This window comes from Mustela erminea, chromosome 12 (genome assembly GCF_009829155.1).
Source record: "Mustela erminea isolate mMusErm1 chromosome 12, mMusErm1.Pri, whole genome shotgun sequence".
Classification (NCBI taxonomy): Eukaryota; Metazoa; Chordata; class Mammalia; order Carnivora; family Mustelidae; genus Mustela; species Mustela erminea.
Window position 1 is genome coordinate 7,303,416 of NC_045625.1, and position 15,002 is coordinate 7,318,417.

The 15,002-nt window shown below is 55.4% G+C and overlaps 1 protein-coding gene across 11 annotated transcripts in view; it reads right to left on the bottom strand.

The window, feature by feature from the left end:
- Nucleotides 1–455: 455 nt before the first annotated feature.
- SLC25A25 (solute carrier family 25 member 25) overlaps nt 456–15,002 on the bottom strand; it is a 33,049-nt gene continuing 18,502 nt past the window's right edge. For 3 of the 11 annotated variants that reach the window (XM_032307151.1, XM_032307156.1, XM_032307160.1), the window contains exons 2-11: nt 7,514–7,640; nt 7,122–7,209; nt 6,445–6,480; nt 6,065–6,176; nt 4,679–4,837; nt 2,535–2,687; nt 2,115–2,222; nt 1,849–2,016; nt 1,142–1,292; nt 456–1,034 (exon numbers count right to left, since the gene is read on the bottom strand). In XM_032307151.1, the coding sequence (XP_032163042.1) occupies nt 850–1,034; nt 1,142–1,292; nt 1,849–2,016; nt 2,115–2,222; nt 2,535–2,687; nt 4,679–4,837; nt 6,065–6,176; nt 6,445–6,480; nt 7,122–7,209; nt 7,514–7,640 (1,287 nt within the window). In that variant the 3' untranslated portion in view covers nt 456–849. Of the gene's footprint in view, nt 1,035–1,141; nt 1,293–1,848; nt 2,017–2,114; nt 2,223–2,534; nt 2,688–4,678; nt 4,838–6,064; nt 6,177–6,444; nt 6,481–7,121; nt 7,213–7,513; nt 7,641–10,105; nt 11,546–15,002 lie in introns of those variants that run through there. The other 8 variants (XM_032307149.1, XM_032307153.1, XM_032307154.1 and 5 more) reach the window with 6 other exon arrangements.

Sequence of the window (15,002 nt, forward strand, 5' to 3'; positions counted from 1 at the left end):
GTTCTCATTCCAGAGCGGGGACAGGGAGTTTTGGTTCTGAGCCGGCTCCAGTCCTGACAGAGTCTGGGGCCAGCTCAGAGCACCAAGATACGCCCTGGCAACCGCCTCCCCACCCGCCGGCAGCAGGAGCAGCAAGGGGCCAGCATGCGCCTTCTGGGAAGCCACGCGCCAGGATGCCAGGTGGCCAGTGGAGGTGCTGGGCCCTGTCCCCCGCATGCACACGCCCATCCAGGGGCCCGTCTGTCGGGGAGCTCAGAAGCCAACAGCAGGGCTCAGATGAGGCTGAGCACAAAGCCAGACTCCTCCTCCCTCTGGCTGGCACAACCTGGCCAGAGGGGACCCTGCAGGCCAGGAAGCCAGGCCCCCCCTCGGACCGAGGGGGGAGGGGCGAGCGCTAACATGGGGGAGGGCTGGCGCCCTCCTCCTACCATATCAACACGGCAGCGAGGAAGGAAGCAAGACGGGCACAGGGTGGGCGCCCGGCAGGCCAAAGGGCAGGGCCCGCGGCCAGCGGTCTGGCCGCGCGATGGAAGAAGAACGAAGCCGGCTCCGGGCGCGGCCGTCCGTCCGTCCGGCAGGCGCCACGGCAGACGTCGCGTCCCCGCGTGCACATGCCCGTGTCCTGCTGGCCCCTGGACAGATGTGCCGGCCGGCCGGGGTCAGCAGGACGCAGCCGGTGGGCCCGCCAGGCCCTCCCCCACTCCCTCGCGGGCACATCCCAGGCTTTTCACAGCTTGGCTTCAGTCCGCTTAGTGTTGGCACATTCACAGAATGGATGGCTGCGCACCCCAGGGCTGCGGGCCCGGGATCCGTGAGTCCGTCGAGCGAGGCGCGGCTGCCCCTGGCCCATCACCGCGACTGCACGCCCAGGGTGATCTTCAGGTTCTCGTAGACCACGTAGCTGATGCTCACGGCTGGGATCACCTTCATGAAGTTGGGGGCCAGCCCCCGGTACAGGCCAAAGGCCCCCTCGGTCCGCAGGATCTGTCTGAAGAGGCTGCTCATGGTCACCTCCGGAGCGCCCTCGATGGAGGCTGTTGTGAGAGACGCACGCATCAGAGCGGGCCAGCTCCTCCCCAGAGCCCCACCTGCCTCGCCAGGGGAGATGGGCCCCTGGGGACTGACCCAGAGGCAGCATTACCTTGGGCTTGCATCCGGGTCCTGACCAGGGCCAGTGGGTAGCTGGCCAGCTGGCCGCAGGTGCTGGACATGGTGCCGCAGGCCAGGAGCACGAACACGCCAGGATCCGCGCTGTTGACCGCGTAGCGCTGCAGCCAGGCGTTCTTGAGCGTCTGGAAGGGAAGGGGGGCCGGGGCCCAGGGGCCGGGGATGAGCTGAACGGCCTGTGAGCTCCGAAAGAGCTTATGAGGCACAACGAGCCAGGGGTCTGGGGGTGGGGCAGAGTCATTGGATCCGCACAGGGCACATTTCCTTGTCACATGGGATCCTCGAGGCCACTGTAACCTGATTCACTTGGCCTGCTCGCCTTTTGTTTCTGCTGTCACTGGGGATTCCCGGATAGGACAAGGAGCGGGCATGCGGCAGGGCAACACCCCATTCCCCACCCAGAGAGCCTGACTTCTGTGGTCTGAGGTCTGCTGGGGGCCCAGTGAGCCCTCCTAGCATCGCAGTCTGGTGGTCTGCCCACTTGGGTCCCCGAGGGTGCAGAACCTGGGGGCTGCTGGGGCAGGGTGTGTGGCAGGAGACCGCAGCAGAGAACAGAGGGGTCTGTATCCATCCCCCAGTGTCCAGCAGGGAGTGAGGACAGGTTGGGGGGCGGGGACAGCTAGGAGGGGTTTCTGAATCCCTGCTACTGGGGCAAGGGGCCTGAGCCCGCTGGGGCCTCACCTCGTAGACGGCTAGGTCTATGCCAGCGTAGGGGATGATGCCCAGCATGTTGGGAACGTAGCCTTTGTAGAAGGCGGCCACCCCCTCTCTGGCTAGGATCTTCCTGGCGCAGTCCAGCATGCCCGAGTACTGGCCTGTCTTGCGCAGGGCCATCCGGGTCTTCAGAACCTGGAGGACAGAAAAGGAGCAACAGGAGCGTGAGCACGGCCCCCTCCTCACCCTTAGCCCCATGCGCACTGCCCACTCTAGGACCAAGACGGTCTCACCTCCATCGGGTAGATGCTGCTCTGGGCGATGGCCCCCGCCAAGGACCCAGCCACAAGTCTCTCGTGAATCCTCAGAGCCTCCTGGTCGCTCCCCACGAGACGCTTGATCTAGAGCAGAGAGCAAATGAATGGCTCTACCCCAGAGACCAGCACAGCTGCCCCAACCCCAGGGTTCCTCCCAGAGCCAAGACCTGGTGTTCCTGGCATGTCTGGCCCTGGCCAGAAATAGAAGGAACTAGCCCACACTGGGGCTGGCAGCAGAGTGGGGGCTGGACCCAGCTGCCTGCCTCACCCCAGTGTCCCCTGGGTATAGGGGCTGGCTCCAGCTTCTAAGCCATCAGCAGGACAGGGACCTCGGGCCAGGGTAGCTCAGAAAGCAGCTGACGGCAGGAGACTCGCCTGGGGAAGCCGGGTCCTCACCTGCTCGTAGGCCATAAATTTGATGGCCGACTCGGGGGCAATTTTGAGGACGTTGATGCCGTTGCCTCGCCAGAGCGATTTGGCTCCACCTTCTCGAATCATCTGCGTGAACCCGCCCACGATGCACATGTTGTTGCTGCGGGAGGCATGGACCTGGGGAGGGAAGGATTAGTGGTCAGAAAGAACCCCAGAGCCGGGCGGTGGTGGCCATCATGGAACAGAGAGCCTCTGCAGGTCTGCACACTGGGGCCAGCAGGCAGCTCTCGCCTGTCGGGGTTCTGAAGGGTAACTTGGCACCAGGAGACGCCGACAAGGATACCGTAGGTCTTCATGGTGTACTGTGTGCAGACACTGGGCCAGAAACCCATGCGGCCACTACTTTAAACCCATTTTTTCCATTGGAGCTTTTTTTTTTTAAGATTTTATTTACTTATTTGAAAGAGGGAGTGAGCAAGCGAGCAAGTGAGAGGGAGCACAGGAGGGGTGAGGGAGAAGCAGACTCCCCGATGCGGGGAGCCCGATGCGGGACTTGACCGCAGGACCCTGGGATCATGACCTGAGCTGAAGGCAGAGGCTTATCCAACTGAGCCACCCAGGCGCCCCTCAACAGAGCTTTTTTTTTTTTTTTTTTTTTTTTAAAGATTTTATTTATTTATTTGACAGAGAGAAATTACAAGTACACTGAGAGGCAGGCAGAGAGAGAGACAGAGAGAGAGAGAAGGAAGCAGGATCCCTGCTGAGCAGAGAGCCCGATGCGGGACTCGATCCCAGGACCCTGAGATCATGACCTGAGCCGAAGGCAGCGGCTTAACCCACTGAGCCACCCAGGCGCCCCTCAACAGAGCTTTTTTTTATGGAAAGATTTCAAACCTGTACAGAAGTGCTGAGAGTTACATAACGGGCTTTCAAGAAACCACAACCAGCTTCACTAATCCTAAAACCACGATCACTTTCAGGCCCATCCCTGGTACGGTCACCCACCCACGGGCTGCTTTGCATCTCCTACCGCATTCCCAGGAATTTGGTGAAGAAAAACCAACCCGGGAGGCAATCTGGTCAAGCCCCTTGGCTTTTACAGAGGAACGAAGTCCCGGCACTGAAGTGACTGGCCCAAGGTCACACAGCTGTGAGGCCAAGACCCCCGTCAGGTCCTATCCCCTAAAGCTCTTCTCCCCACCATTCTGCCTCCCCACTTCTACAAAAGAAGGGAGTTCATGTTTAATAGGCTCAGGAGGGCAAGAGGGAGAAGAAAGGATGGCACCTTTTCTTTCTTCCTTTCTTTTCTTTTTTTAAACAATTTTAGATAGTGGGATGCCTAGGTGGGTCAGTCAGTTGAGCATCTGTCTTTGGCTCTGGCCCTGATCCCAGGATCCTGGGAGGGAGCCCCATATGGGGCCCCTTGCTCAAGAGGGAGCCTGCTTCTCCCTCTGCCTGCTGCTCCCCCTGCTTGTGCATGCTCTGACAAATAAACAAACAAAATCTTAAAAAAAAAAAAAATTTTTTTTTAAGGTAGTCAACCTACAATGCAATCGTGGTTTCTGGAGAACTTAGTGATTCATGACTTCCCTACAAGACCCAGTGCTTGCCATCCAGGAGGACCGCACCTTTTCCAAACAGGGCTCAGTAACACCAGCACTGGCGCACAATCAAGGGACCAAGGTGGGTGACGAGACATGTTTAGGTGACACTGAAGTCCAACAGGGTGTCCTCATGCAGGCCAATTTCGCAAGCCTGTCCCTGACGTGGGCCTAGCTTATCTCTGCCCTGTGGACGTGGAGGTGGGCGCCTGGCCAGGGTAAAGGTGTCTGGGCCAGGCAGGGGTCCGCTCGCACCCACCCTGCGTGCTGCCTATGCAAGATATGCCCAAGGAAACAGGTTCCTGCCACTCCGGTTCTCACTGGCTTCACCTGTCCACATTTCAGCCCTGTAATGTGACCCCTGGCTTTCCTGCCCCAGATACGACGTGCAAAAGAGTACTTGGACCCGGATCTCCTGTTGCCCTCATCGGAGCAGTAATTCCAATCGAACTTACTAGGTTAGAAAAGGAGGAGCCCCAAGAGCACAAGACAAAGGAAAAGGAAACCAACCCACTGAGGACCCACGGGGTAGGAACTGGGTGGTCCGAGGCCTGTTTTGCTCCGTACCTGCATGAGCACCTTCAGCCTGTCCAGGGGTGCCGTGCAAGTTCTGGATACGGCCCCCGCCCCGCCTCCGGCCACCAGGTGTCTCCACCACATCCCCGTCTGCCTCTCCTCCACTGTGAATTCATCAGGGACCGTCAGATTCTCACCCACATCAAAGATCTGCAAGGAAGACCCGCAGAGATAAAACAAGCAGGCTCCTGACGCCTGTGGCCAGGCTGCTGGCAGCCAGCCAGGTCTGGAACCTGGCACCGAGCAGAAGAGCGGGCCCCAGGGGCCATGCTGATACTGACAGTGCCCTGGGGCCCAGGGGCCCAGGGTGGGGGGCAGGCGGGGACTACATGGAGGTGCTGTGATCCGGGATCCCTGCATGAGCCCTGCAGGGGCCCAGGGAGAGGATGTGAGAGCGCAGCTGGAAGAAAGCGGTTATAAAACCATTTGGCCTGCCTTTCAGATACGGCCCCTGCAGGAATGGCTTACAAAGGCTTTTCAGCCCAGGATCACAGGCTGCCTGCGCTGAAAGGGTCAAGTCAGGGGTAAAAATTCTGAAACCCGATGTGTAACCAGATCATGCTGGCAGAACATTGCATAAGGCCTCGGCAAATATCAGAGGGCCGTGAGGCCTACGTAACAGCTGCTCTCCTGGGTGGCATCCCGCCTGGTCAGAGCCTGCTCTGCTCCGAGGCTGGGACATGCGCCGAACTGCAGCCACCTGGAGAGCCAGGGGTGGCCTGAGGTGAGCCCCTGCCCCGGGCACCGTGGCAGACAGACCAGAGGCGCGCCGCTGGCCTCTCCTCCCAGAGCGGGCAGTCTGGGGTGGTGAAGATAGCAAAACGGGGTGCGTGTACCCTGAGTGAAGGGGCTCGCTGGCAGGGGGTCAACACAGCCATGACCAGGGAGGTGCAGATGGGCCTTTCTGAACAGCACCGCTGACAGGGGTGAGAGAGCATGTGCGGGACTGTGGGGACATTTTAACAGAGAGAGGGGACACCAAAAACAGGGTGCTGGGGGAAGAGACTTAATGGCTCTATTAGTCCTAGTAGAGTGTCCCCGCTGCCTCAGCTACATGTGGGCTTTGGGAGAGTAAGCAGGAGTGGGGAAGGGGCAGGACTGGGGAAGGAGGGTTTGGAGTGGACCCCGAAGGATGGGCAGCAGGACAGGAGGGCCTCCGGGGCAGAGGGAACCCCATATCTGGGAAGTGGTCAGGCTGCCAGGCGTGTGGGCGCAGAGGGCACACCTGGAGGGCTCCTGGGGGGCTGGCAGAGGAGCGGAGTCCCCTGCTGAGGAGGAGGTAAGGTCTCCCACCGGGACGGGGGCTGATGCCCAGAAAGCAGACGTGTGATCGGAGGAGGAAGAAAGCGCCTCCACACCCTGGACCCCGGGCCTCACCGTGGAATGCTTCCAGTACAGGATGATCTCGGGGATGTTTTCCACAGGGTGCAGAAGGTGGTAGTCTCGCCACTCGTTCCAGTCGATGGTCATCGTGCCGTTTTTATCCATGCTGCAAGACAAGTGCACGCTCGGTTGCCTCGGGGTAACAGGCCTGTGTGTCAGCTGCATGTCCCCCAGCCCAGACGAGCCCAGGGCAGGCGCTGGGCCACCGAGGAAAGCACGGGAGGTGCCTCTGCCCCAGCGAAGAGGCGAGGTGACTCCACATCCCACTTCGCACCAAAGCGAAAGCGGGACTACCCTGGCCCACGAGAACCCCATTGTGGTCAGGCACAGAGGTCAAGGAGGGAGGGAGTCACCGGGGTGACACGGATACTTACTAGGTGACAGGGCCCCAGAAGTGGCCCGTTCGTATTCTGACAGACAGACAAAGGAGGATGCAGAGGAGAGAGGAAAAACACAGATAAGTGCTCGGAGCAGATGTTAGTGAAGCAGGCACACACCGCGGCCCAGCGCCCAGGGAGCTGGCCAAGAGGCAGCTGTCCCCGACCAGCCGCTTCCGGCCCCACGGAGCCGGAAAGATGCAGGCAGCAGCCCTCTGAAAGCAAATCTGCGCTGATTTCCTGGCTGAGCCACTCTGCTCTCCCGGGGGGAGCTGTCTGGGGGACAGCACGCCTGACTATAGGGTGGAGAAAAAAGTCCGCATTCCGGGGAGAAGTCGGCCCTGTGCGGGTGCTGAACCTAGCCCCTTCCCCTCCCCACCAGGCGGAGGCTGCTCCTTGTTTGCCTTTCACCCACTTGAAATCCCCCCAACTAGTCTTTTCTCTTCACGGGTCACCGGTGAGCGGGCACACTTCCAGGTGACCTGTGACTCTGGCCTGGGACTCAGGGAGCAGCTGCTTCTGGGGAGGGGCTGTCCGCTCATGGCGTCAAACCACTGGAAGCCAAAGTTCACAGCAACTGGGTCAACACAGTGAATAGCGCCACGCAGCTGGTCCAAGAACATCTCTTTCATCACACGTTTGTTAAACCAGACAGAGGCTGACGAAGCTCTTACCTCTTGAGAATCTTCTCCGCCTGCTGTTCGGATATCTTGACTCCCAGGTCCCGCAGGGACTGCATGATCTCCTGGGCATCGATCCGGCCTGCCGACAAGAAAGGCTTCAGCCAGGGGCCAGGCCCGCCCGAGGCCCGAGCCCGCAATGCCGCTGGCCCTGAAGGCAGCGCTCACCATCATTCTTGCCCTTTTTTTTTTTTTTTAAAAGATGTTATTTATTTGATAGACAGAAATCACAAGTAGGCAGAGAAGCAGGCAGAGAGAGAGAGAGGAGGAAACAGGCTCCCTGCTGAGCAGAGAGCCAGACGCGGGGCTTGATCCCAGGACCCTGAGATCATGACCTGAGCTGAAGGCAGAGGCTTAACCCACTGAGCCCCCCAGGCGCCCCTCACCATCATTCTTCTTGTCCAAACTCTTGAACACCAGTCTCAGCTTCTTCTCGTGATCCTGGAGATAATGGACAAACTCTTCAAAGTCGAGCTGCCCATCGAGGTCTTTATCTCCAGCTTGCACAATTTTCTACGAAACAAAAGTTAAAGGTTTCGTCCTTGAGTTTGTGCCTCAGCTTTTCCTTCTTCCTCAGGGTGCCCCGTCCCCAGGAAACAATTGTGCCAACTTGGGAACAGAGGTGGCCCCAAGGACCTGAGGCGCTTCCTCTGCTCTATTCCCCAAGCCACCATTTGGATCCCCAAGGCCTGACCAGAACCCAAGGCAAAAGTCCATCTTGCTTCCCTCATAAGCAAAGAGGAAAAAGGCACCCCTGGGAGGTGCCCTTCAGACACAGGCCAGCAGTGGCCAGCTTGGCATGTTCTCATCCCAGGTGTCCTGAAGACTAACTTACTGTACAACCAAGTCAGCCGTGTGGCTCCCCTGCAACCGTGTCCCTGGCGACCGGCCTCAGCCTGCATGCTCCCTGCCCAAATGTGGGGACGGCCTTGGGAGCTCCAGATGCCATCAGGAATGCTGCAGCTTGCTTTTTATCCCCAATGTGGCACCGGCCCAAGAACAAATGGGTGACCAGGATAAAGGTACGGGGGCAGGGTTGGCCCCTGCCAATGCCTGCGTGGCAGAAACACTGCCAGAGGACCCCAGTAGGAGCCAAGGGAGACTATTCTTGGGCATGGGCTTATGGGCACTGCCGGCCTCTGATCACAGGGGAGCCAGATGACATAACCGACCCAGCTCCCTTGAGCAGGTACCAAAAAGCGGGCCAACTCTTAGTAGTTTCCAGACCCAAGAAGGCTTGAAGAGACCCCTTGGACAGTACTCTGTACCTACTCTTAGAGGTGAGCTTGGTACAGTGGCTGCCGTTTTGGATTCTCAGCCCCTGGAAATTCTCCCCAAATCAGTAAGCCCTTGGCCTGTGCCACAGGGCCTGCTAAATAAAGGCGTGACCCCTAATACACTGCTGAATCCTCTCAAGCAGCTCTAGGAGGCAGATACTGTCATTCCCCCTATTTTCACAGGGAAGGAAACAAGCTCAGAGAGGTTAAGTAATTTATCCAAGGTTACACAGCCAGGGTGGTGGGCGGGGTTCAAGCTGGGCCTGTTGGGACTCCAGAGCCACCTCCCTGGAGATCCTGCTGCCACCCTAAAAGTTAATCTCAAGAAGGTGGGTGACACACATGAGTCACTGCAACCTAGCAACACCCCAAAATCTGGACTAAGAACCTCCGAAGGAAAATGGTCATAGTTTCCCTGTGTTGCCCAATTCTTTTGGTGAGAAACGGGCTCACTAGTCACAAACCAGTATGGCTTTAAAAGTGTCTGAGCCAGGGGGTTTGGAAATGGATGGACCATTGGTGAGCTGGTGCTCTCCAAGGACTATGATCATGGTTACTCTCTGAACCACCTGATGGCCCTGTGTGACTGCTCAGCCACTAAGGGTACGAGGAGGAGGCCTGGACAGACACCATGTCACCTAACATGATCCAAAGAACAACGCCAGGGGTGTGGCTGGAATGTGAGACAGAGGCTGGCACATATTTTATCTGCTATCTGGAGTTAACTTCCTGCCGACATCTGTGCTCTCCGCCAAGAATGGTACAAATTACATACAGGGTTATCATTCTAGATTTATGGCAGGAGTGGAAATAGAATCCAGGAGGCGAACGTTAGGCACAGAGCTCTTTGGTATCTGGGCTGCTCTGCCACCAACGCGATCCACGTGCCTTCATGGGGGTGGGTATCCTGTATGCAGAGAACCCAAGGATGCGTTCACTGCAGCTGACTTCAAGACATTCTCAAAGTCCTTGCTTCTACCTCAGAACCACCTGGCCTACTTTCTGTCTTCTTCCTAGGATATGCAAACCACCATCCCCGCAAAATCATCTGACCTCCACTGCCATGAAGAGCAGTGGTGGACAGCACAAGATTTGATTAACAGATAAGTCAGGGTGACTCTTTTGGAGGCAAGAGGACCGCCCCCCCCCACCCCGAACCATTTCCTCATCTTTAAAATGTCCTGATTTCTGCTGCCCACCCCTGCGCAGAAAGTTAGTCTGGCAAAGCTTCCCCCTCCCCAGGACACAGTCTAGCCAGGCCAGCTCCAGCCTCCATGGCTCCGGTTTCAAGCCCTGGGCCTCCAACAGGAGCTTCTCTGCCTCTCCCTCCCCCACCGCTGAGAAACGGCCCCACAGTGGCTGGGCTGTGCCCCCCTTCGCAGCCCTGCATTTCTCTGGAACTCCCATCAACCTCCCCCCAACCCCAATCCGCGGCGTTAGAATTCCTTTCCATCTCCCACAGGTATCTTCCCAGTAATTCCGGCCTTCCTTGGAAGTCATATGAAAGCCAGTCATTCACGTGACGTGACATAACCCCTTCCCGGCTACAGCCACATGACAACTGGGGAAAGAACTTGCACATTTCAGACATTCTTTCCCTTTCGCAGAGTTGGGGAGGGGTGCAGTTCGCGCACGCGCACTCGGCCACCACTCCAGCATGCACGCGGCCCTCCCCGGCAGGCGCCCGCCGCTGCCCCAGACCTGCTTCCACTGGCGGTAGGTGGAGAACTCCTGGGAGGGGATGAAGACGCTGAGTTTGAAGATAGATTTCAGCTCGGCGGGGAGCCCCTTGGACTCGAAGTACTGGAACTCAGTCTGGGTCTCCCCGATGAGCGGCACGTACAGGCACAGGCAGAGCATGCTGACCGGGAGCCGAGCGCGCGGGGCCGAGGGGAGCCGGGGAACGCAGCCCGGGCCGCACACTTGCTCCAGGGAAGCCGGGGCCGCAGCTGTCATAAGCGACTCGGGCCCTGCCCTTTTACTTAATTGAGAAAAGCCGGCCTGGGGGAAGTCCTGCCCGCAGCCAATGAGCGCCGGCCCCGCGAGGAGGCGGCGATTGCTCAAGCGGAGGGTGTAAAGATCAGGACTGACGTCACGGGTGCCCCAAGTTAACTCTTCGGAAACAGGCCAGGCAGAGGGAGAGTTGGAGTTCGGACCCAACGAACCTTCACCCTCCGCTGCCAAGCCCTCCAGATGAACAAACAGCCCTCAGACTGTTTTTCCACAAGGTCCCCAAACGCGTCACACAACACAATGGTTTTCTCCCCTTTGTCAATCATTCCCAGCAGAAAAATTAGTGGAAGTACAGACGGAGTCAATGACCACTGGAAATGGGCCCAGTTTAGCTGTGAAGGTAGAAGCCAGCGGTGGCTGCCTGGGACCTGGGGCCCCAGTAATCCTGCAAGTGGCCCCACGGGGGCCTTGGGCCCATTCATCCGCAGGAGAGCTGCCCCAGAGCCGGCTGAGCCCTGGACTCGGGCTGCGTGGGCCACCAGCCTTCTAGCTGATTCGAGAGACCTTTTCTAGGCCACTCTGTAATGTGAGCACCTTGGAAGCAACCGATTCCCCTGCAGGTTTTCTCTGGGTTCCTGCAAGCACCCAGGAGCTGACATGATGGGGGCAGAACGGCCCCTCACCAAAGGTGGTTGTGTGAAGGGACTCCCTAGAAGCACTGATCTGGGGGCAGCCGGGCCCTCCTGTAAGACTCCAGACACCTTCAGAGCCCGCTCTCAGAACATTTCTAAGTTCAGTACAGTCCAAGCTTTCTGGCCTTGGTCTTCTGCTATTCAGGAGGGAAGTTGTAAATTTCAAATTAATTAAATGAAATTAAAAATCCAGTCCTGAGTTGTGTGACCACATTTCAGGTACTCCGCAGCACATGGACTCACTGAGCATCTCCACCACACAGAAAGTTCTATTGGGCAACACAGCTCTAGAACACCCCTTTGATGTAAGGATAAGAGAAAAAAATCTCAGGTCCTGGAAAGTCACGTTTGGGATATCACTTAAGGATGATCCTCTCCAAGCCAGCCTACCAGCTCTACATCATCCCTTCCCCACGGAAGATGTCAGGAGATCTGTGCTGCGGAGGCAGACCGCGTCACAGAGATGTTCCTTCTATGTGAACCACTTCCTAATATAGACTAAATCTCACTACCATGGATAAAAATGGATGGTTATAATTTGGAAATCACCAAAGTAAAAGGAACTTCTTAATTTGCTCAAAAGCTTCTTGTTAAGAACTAGAGAAAAGGATTTTAAAATAAGATGTTGGATGGGGCACCTCGGTGGCTCAGCTGGTTTTGGTTAAGTGTCTGCCTTCAGCTCAGGTCATGATCCCAGGGTCCTGGGATCCTTGCAAGGGGCTCCTTACTCAGCGGAGAGTCTGCTTCTCCCTTTCTCTCTCCCTCTGCCTCTCCTCCTGCTCATGCTCATTCTCAAATTAAAAAAAAAAAAAAAAATATATATATATATATATATATATATATATATATTGGGGCGCCTGGCTGGCTCAGTGGGAAAAGCAGGTGACTCCTGATCTCTGAGTTGTTGAATTCAAGCCCCACGCTGGGTGTAGAGATTAAATAAATAAAACGTAAAAAAATAAGATGTTGATGCTTAAATGCAGCATTATGAAACATCTGAGTAACGTACATGACATGCCAGCCCTTCTGAAAGAGATCTGATGATGAGTTTGTAAAGAAAGGTCTTGGGCTGCACAGGGAGGGGCCAGTGAGGAATCTGGAGACAGCTGCGGTAATCCCCATCTCTGCTCAGCCTCCACCCAAGTCCATGGCACTCTGCTATCTCTTCAACTACCCCATCCAGAACTTCTGGTTCAGGGCTATATTCATGTACAACTTATCTCTGCTACTGGGGGGTCCTTGAAGGCAGAAGGCTATGGTTTTGAACCTCTGTACCTTGACTTGCTCATGGAGGGTGCTGAGAAAGAGCTTCTGAATGAGTGAAGCCAGTGGCAGGTCTTTAAGACCCCAGGAAACAAACTTGACCGCCCACGGTGAAGACCTAAAGTGTGTTTTCCTGAGTGTCTGCAGTTGCCGGGGCATTTTATCCACCTCAGCAAGATCATGTATTGTTCTTGGTCCTGGGATTGAGCCCCACACTGGGCTCTCTGCTCAGTGGGGAGCCTGCTTCGCTCTCTCCCTCTCTCAAATAAATCAGTAAAATCTTAGGGGGGAAAAAAAGGAGGTTCACATTTATAGGGCTGGCTGGCTGGGTTGGCAGAGCATGTGACTCTTGATCTCAGGGTCTTGAGTTTGAGCCCCATGTTGGGTGGAGAGATTACTTAAAAATAAAATTAAAGAAAAAAGGAGGGTCACATTTAAAAATAAAAGAGCTACATTTTGAAATGCGGATCTTCCTTTGTTAAATTATTCGTGTTTGCCTCTGAAACAAAAATAAGCTAGAGAGGGTACCTGGGTGGCTCAGTGGGTTAAAGCCTCTGCCTTCGGCTCAGGTCATGATCTCAGGGTCCTGGGATAGAGCCCCGCATCAGGCTCTCTGCTCTGTGGGGAGCCTGTTTTCTCCTCTCTCTCTCTGCCTGCCTCTCTGCCTACTTGTGATCTCTGTCAAATAAATAAATAAATAAAATAAGCTAGAGAGATGCTGAAGGTATCTCATTTTGCTGATGACTGCAGTCATTCCAACACAATACGGCAAGCATTCTGACTGAAAAGTTGTTTCAACTTGGAGATGCTTGTTTCTTAATAAACTGTATTTTTGAAATCATTCTGGTAAACAGAACCGCAACGCTGAATTTTTGTGTATTACTGAGCTTTCTTTCTTTCTTTTTTAAAGATTTTATTTATTTGACAGACAGAGATCACAATACCAAATAAAAGTGAAACCTATATTCTGTACTTTGGGAGAAACTTACTAAAGCATTATCAGATAAGAGCACCTGTTTCCTAGGCGGGGAAAAAAACCAGGATGAAACCCTGATTGTAATAAAGCTCATTACGCCACAGACCAATGGCATCATGGGGTCAAGAAATGTCCTACGCAAAGCTCTGTGTGTGCTTGTCAAAATGTTATTTTACAATGCTAACGTTAATTCTACTCCAACGTTAATTTTAAGGGTGCAAACGTATTTTCATTGTGCAACTGAGACGGAGTCCAACAGACGGTCTTCATTGGACAAACGTGAATTGGTGTTTGCTTATTTATTTAAACCACCCCTCCTCCTGAGTCTCACAGGTCACGCAGAATTCCACTTGCGCACAGAAATTCTGGAAATTCTGCCCAAGTGAGCCAATCTCTAGGTACCTGGGATCCACGGTGAGTGCTGTATTCCCGAGGTTATAGACAGCGGGACCCACAGGGGGTCCTTGGGTCGCCCCTTAAGCTGAGATGAGCAAACAGACTCGGAGAGGTGACCTGGCTCACGCAGGACCCAGCTCTTGTTACGTCCATGTAGAACGGCGCCCAAACCTGATACTGCCAAAAAGATTTTCGAAGTCGGTTTCCAAAGAAAGCCTGTAAGCCTGACGCGGAGAATTACAGTAAGTACGCAAAGGTCATACCGGAAGGTCTCAGGTATGTGGGAAAGGTGTGACCGGAGCAGGTTCAGGCTTAGGCTTAGCTAGCAAACAACACAAGAGCCCATCCGTGTCACAGCTTCTGACCGCACAGAGGGAAAATACCAATATGAAAGATTAAAGCAAGGCTCGAGCTCGGTTCCTCCCGATTAACGCCAGCTCACGGCGTCCTGTGTCGTCCCTGTCCTCGTCCTGCCGGCTACTGTTCTTTCTCTTTTTGCTTATTCTAATTTTGTGACCCAGATCTACTTTCGCTGGTCTCTGCTGATGTCCATTCCTGTAACAACTAACATACAGAAGCAGTCCCTGAGGATCCAGTGCTATCGGGTTCCATGTCCTCTGTTAAGACAGACGTCCCCTGCCTGGCATCCTGTCCCCCTTGAATCCACCAATGCCACTACAAGTCGTCCCTGTTCTACCACGCTGGTTCAGGCGCCAAAACAGGTGCTTCCTGTCCGTGCAAAGCACCATGAGTAAGAACAGGGCAGGTAGAGTACCTTTGGGAGTGTGGCATTAGGTCATAAGGTATCTTCCCCCTCCCCTGCAATGACTCAGACCAAGCCAAAAATATTAATATGGGAGGGAGCCCTGCCAGGCTCTGGCTTTTGGAGCCCCACCCACCCGTAAGGCTCTCGAACCTCACTGGCCAGTGCTGCGGGAGTGTCATTTGATGATGGGGTTGCCATGACAGCCCAGGGTAGCCGGTTTCCAATGAAACCTGCCTACACTTGGCAATTAGACGCACAATGAGCAAAACTCTCGGAGCTCCTGAGAAGACAGCCCCTCAGGATTTGCAAGCTTGAATGCCGCTGAGGGCGCCTCTCGCTCCACACGAATGGCTTTCTTCTCCAACTGCAGATTAACTGTAAGACAAAGATAAAGGGGGAAAACTGGAACGGTTCCTAGAATAAAAGCCTGCAGGAACCTGACTCACCAGCAGACATATTTCAAAGGGGGAAGTGAGGGCAAAACAAAGTAGCGCGGTTGGAGAGGGGAAGCTGAGAACCCAGGGGGACGTGTCTATACGGTTTCCGCAGTGT